At 43.5% G+C, this 5,036-nt stretch overlaps 1 protein-coding gene across 4 annotated transcripts in view; it reads left to right on the top strand.

The window, feature by feature from the left end:
- The first annotated feature begins 487 nt into the window (after positions 1–487).
- Positions 488–5,036, top strand: part of LOC122059740 (transcription factor TCP2) — a 15,526-nt gene continuing 10,977 nt past the window's right edge. The window contains exons 1-4 of one of the 4 annotated variants that reach the window (XR_006134120.1): positions 488–1,056; positions 1,187–1,404; positions 1,489–1,679; positions 1,936–3,742. Coding sequence is in view for 3 of the 4 variants with exons in the window: in XM_042622762.1 (XP_042478696.1) it covers positions 2,313–3,698 (1,386 nt within the window). In the remaining variant the exon portion in view is untranslated. The remainder of the gene's footprint in view (positions 1,057–1,186; positions 1,405–1,488; positions 1,680–1,935; positions 3,743–5,036) is intronic. The other 3 variants (XM_042622762.1, XM_042622763.1, XM_042622760.1) reach the window with 3 other exon arrangements.

Below are 5,036 nucleotides of genomic sequence, written 5' to 3'. Positions count from 1 at the left end.
TTGACTATGAGCTCTCATTGTCTGGGGTGCTTAGGCGATGATCCTCTGCCATGGGTGTGGTTGTGCGGTGAGCATCGGACGATCAAGACGACATTGGCACACACCCCAATGCCCTGCCGACCATCGGATCCTCGCAGCACCAGCAACAGAGGATTTTTTTGGGGGTGCTGGCATAGGATCCACGCTCCTGACAGAAAACAGAAAAAGTTTTCCCTTTTATTTTTCTTTGTTGTGTTATTTTTATGGAAAGAAAACCAAAGAAAGAGAATGCGACAGAAGAGAGAGGTTTTAAGTTTCAAAAAAAAAAAGAGAGAAGAGAAGAAGATTTAAGAGAGAGAGAGAGAGAGAGAGAGAGAGAGAGAGAGAGAGAGAGAGAGAGAAGAGGGGTGGGGGTGAATTTGTTAATTGGCTAGGAAAGAGGGGTATTACCGTAATATGACCAATATCTAAAGGGTGAGCGGCGTTGTGTGCCCTGTCCATTCCCGATAAGCCCGGTGATTGCTGGAATGCTGAAAGCTTAGGGCATAGAAGAGCGAGCTCTATTAATCCCTGATTTCTTTTTTCTTTTCTGTTGGGGGATAAAAGGGCTCTCTCATTTTTAATTTTCTTATTTTTTCCCCCATCTTCAGACAAGAACCCTAAAAGCGAAAGCTCTTCCATCGACTCTCAATTGCTCCTCTCTCTCTCTCTTCATTGCAGAGCGAGAGAAAGACTCAGGTGACTTGAATTTATGATAACATTTTGTGAGAAATTCGATTTCTTACTTTCAGGTCAAATCCGAGGGAGATGGTGGGGGTTTGCAGGACTTGCAGTGAAACGGAGGAGTAAAGACATGCTCCGAGAGCTATGAGCTTCAGTAAGGACGGTCCGTACAGTTTCGAAACTGCGTACAGAGGAGTTCGGGCTTCGGATTTCGAAGATTGAAATTGTGGCAAGAAGTAGGAGGAAACAGCAGCGCATGAAATTTGCGCTTTCGCTTGTGAAATCGGGAACCAGCTTCGCTGAGGTGGTCTTTTACTCTTTCTTGTTGTTCGAAGTCGTTTAATCGAATCCAAGGTAAAATTTTGTGATCCTGTTTGTATAATAAGTCACATTTGTGAATTTCGTTTTTCTTCGTTGCTTTCTATCTCTCGATTCTTCGAAGAACTGGTCCTGGAATGGAGTTGAATTTTCATGGCGGACATAGGGAACCGCAGATACTGAAGTTTTCTTTGGTTGCTCAAGAGCACATCCAGTAAGTAAAGAACGTAGATCCGTGAGTTCGGAAAGGTTGTTACATCGATCATCGCAGTGATTTACCGTCTAATTGCAAAAAATAGTGAATATTTACGTTACGGAACTTAATTTCATCGCATTTTCACCATCTTGAAGCTCAGATCGGCGTCAGAATTGCAGGAACGCAAGGTTTGTGTTTACATTTCTCTTCAGGTTAAACTATGCATTTCTTAAGTCTTTAAGCTTACTAATTTGTGTTGTTTTATGGTTAAGGAAGTATGAGGACACAACAGAAAGGCTCAGATAGAGTTTTTATCACTGAAAGAGAGTGACGCGTGTGCAATTACGTCTCGGCTGTTTTTCTCTTTGCTGTCATTTTTCTTCTTGTACCCCGAAGAAAGCTTAAATGTGAAGCAGAAGGAACTCAGATCGGTTGTTGCAACTTGCAACCTCAGGAAATTAAGGTGGCGAGCTACACTTCACTTTTGCCTGTTTTCTTCTGTTTCTAATTTTTGTTTGTTTAAACGTTGTCTATCTTTAAAGCTGGGATTATCTTTTTGGGTAGGAGAGGGGGTCAATTTAATGCTGGGATTAAAGATCCTCATTTAAGGATATTGAGTTAGTCTGAACTCAAGTTTAAAGCCGATCTTTTAAATCTTTATCAGTCTTTAGTTTAGGGTCTTTAGGCTGTACTTCTTAAGCATCTGATACTATTTGCAGGCGTCTGAACCGGTTTCTGCAGAATAGCAAAGGCAAGAGCTCAGCCCTCACAGCTCATCTGTTCAGAGGCTTGCTTTTGAAAGGTCGCTAAAAGCTAAGCGGAGCTGCTGACATATTTCGTCCCTCGAACGCGATTTATCGAAGGCCTTAATGGAACCTTATCTCACAAGTTCACAACCCATCCCCAAGTACTAAATGCTGAAGGACATTGCCATCTGCATTCAGAAACCCTAATTCATTGTGTGTGTGTGTGTGAGAGAGAGAGAGAGAGACTTTTCTCTCCTTTTTTGGGTTCCGGAAGAGGGTGACAGAAGAGATAAAAAGAGAAGCAACTAAAGATCTTGTTCTAGTATTCTCAGGAAAGGTATGAAAGCGGTATGGAGGTGGACGATATTCACCGGCAGCCTTGCAAGCTTTCGAGGTTCGATAATGGTAGAAGAGATTCCAACAAGATAGGACAAAAGTCAGGAGACCATTTCCAAGAGGATGATGAAGACGACGGTGAAGTTAGAGGTGGCGGAGTAGAAGGAAGAGGAGTCATAGGTGGTGGTGGTGGAATTGAAAGTGCTCATCTGAGTTCATGGACTGGGTCTCGAATTTTCAGGGTTTCTCGGGCATCTGGTGGGAAAGATCGCCACAGTAAGGTTCTAACGGCGAAGGGGCTCAGAGACCGAAGGGTTCGTCTCTCGGTCTCCACTGCCATACAGTTCTACGATCTCCAGGATCGTCTGGGCTATGATCAACCAAGCAAAGCAGTGGAATGGCTAATTAAAGCCGCTGCGGACGCCATCGCTGAGCTTCCTTCTCTTAACAGTGCTTTTCCGGAGACCCCCAGGCCAAGCGATGAAAGGAGGTCTAGTGACTCACAGCCAAGGTTTGATCTGGCCGAGCACGAATTAGAAACTGAGCCATCTTATCATCAGCAACAGAAGCACCAGCAGCAGCACATGTCCTTGACGAAATCTGCAGGGAGCAGCAATTCTGAGACAAGCAAGGGTTCGGGTTTCTCCCTCTCCAGGTCTGAAAGCCGTGTTAAAGCCAGAGAGCGTGCCAGAGAAAGAACAGCTAAAGAGAAGGAGAAGGATAGGGAGGATGCTCATGGTGTACATCAGCACAATCTGAACCCTAATTCTCAGAACGGGTCTTTTACTGAGCTACTCACGAGTGGTGGAGGTGCTGGGGCTAATGAGAATGGCAACAGCCCCTCTGAACCAGCCCACCCAAGTGGATCAAATTTTTCCCTGAAGACCACCCGGCCTTTACCTTCAACCCCGATGGATTACTTCGGTGCTGGGATTCTCGGCTCGGGACAGTCAAGAAACAGTCATTCTTCTGGGTTTTCAGCTTCAAATCACTTCGGGAATCCTCCTCAGCCGCACTCTATGACGATGCAATCACCTTTCGCTGTCACTGGCGATCATCATCAGGAGCTGCAGCAGTTTTCATTCATGCCTGATCACCTTATACCCGTTCCAACAGCGGCAGGAAGCGACTATAACTTGAATTTCAGCATCTCTTCTGGCCTTGGTGGTTTCCATAGGGGGACCCTTCAGTCCAATTCACCGTCTCCGTTGCCTCACCTTCAGAGGTTCTCTTCTCCCGTTGATGGACCAAGCGTACCCTTCTTCATTGGGACTGCAGCTTCGGCTGCTGCTGCAACAGTGGAGAATCATCAGTTTCCATCTGGGTACGATGGGCGTCTGCAACTCTACCATGGTGATGGGTGCAGGCAATCAGACCTGAAGGGAAAAGGAAAGAACTGAAATCCTGGAAAAGCAGATGACTCACGACCCCGTCTCGGTTGCAGGTAAGGATCTACAAAAATATAATTTTTTTTCCTTTTTGCTTCCTTAGAATATATTTTTTTGTTCACTATTCCGGTGCCTGTTTTGTTTTTCGCATGGATTTCGAGCCTCATGTGTCCTGTGTGTATGTGTATAATGCTTTAAAGTTTCGCGGACGTCCTTTATCAGGTTTTCAGCTGCATTGTCTTGTCTGATTCCTGCATTGATTGCTGCAAAATGGGGATCGGCTAGTTGTCTGTTATTTCCTAGGTGTTTCTTCTATAGATCTCTATAGCAGGCCAGGTGTCGAACGAATTGATTAGGGCAACGTAATTAACAAAACGACCCTTCATCTCCTTGATTTTCAATCCCTATTCCTTCGTCATCGATTATGTCAGCCCTCTAACCTCGCTTGCGATTGGGCATGCGCTACTCTAGGCGATCCGTAGGCGCATTGTCGAGCTAGGGCGATATTTCCTGTTCATTCTTCAGTTTGGTCGCACGGGAAACCAATTCACATGAGATATGGGGAAAAGATAAAATGCCACGAACTTGGGACTCAGGAGGATTTCCATTTTCATCGTGAAAATCTCTTAAAATGAAAGGATATATTTGGATGGTAAGGGGAAAAAAATAGAAATGAATAATGAGGGAAAGCTTAGGAATTTCACAGCTAGAGCAAAGGCATAGGAAATCAATTTCTCATCTAGAACAAAGGCACATGCTGAGCAATGAATGGTGATTTCTTATGATTTGCCAATATTTAGATTCGCTGGTTCATAGGAAGGTTAAGCTTCTTGAAGTAGGAATATTTCAGCTGTGGACTCTGGATAACCTTGCAAATTCAATAAATCAAATGGTGTTCCATTAAATAAACTAAATAACTGGTAGGCATAAAATCAAACTCCAGAAGAAAATATTTCCAATTTGATAAATTTGCTTCTGTTTGTTGACTGATTGACTAATTAAAATTTATTTTTTATTGCCCTCTATTTCTAGACATTGGAGGTGCTACATGCTAGCATTTCTGTTGAAGTTGGGCTGGGATTTGTGTAAGTTTTTTGGTAATATAGTTTTGAAGATCGAAATAATTAAAATGAAGATCATATCTCCTGTTATGTCAAACAGACTATAGATATGCCCGTGACTTATGTTTGTGTTTCTTCAGCCAAGCTTGCACATTTTGTCCCCTTCCAAGTGCATTTGGGAAGAATATTATCTTTCCATGTTTAAATCCTTGTAAGAAAGTTGTGAATCCAATTAAATTTAGTGGGCTCTGAATGGAGGTTATTGTTTTTTTTTGGGGTGGGGTGGGGT

This window comes from Macadamia integrifolia, chromosome 13 (assembly GCF_013358625.1).
Source record: "Macadamia integrifolia cultivar HAES 741 chromosome 13, SCU_Mint_v3, whole genome shotgun sequence".
In the NCBI taxonomy this organism is placed as follows: Eukaryota; Viridiplantae; Streptophyta; class Magnoliopsida; order Proteales; family Proteaceae; genus Macadamia; species Macadamia integrifolia.
Note: the sequence above shows the minus strand (reverse complement) of the source record. Positions and strands in the feature narration are given on the sequence as shown.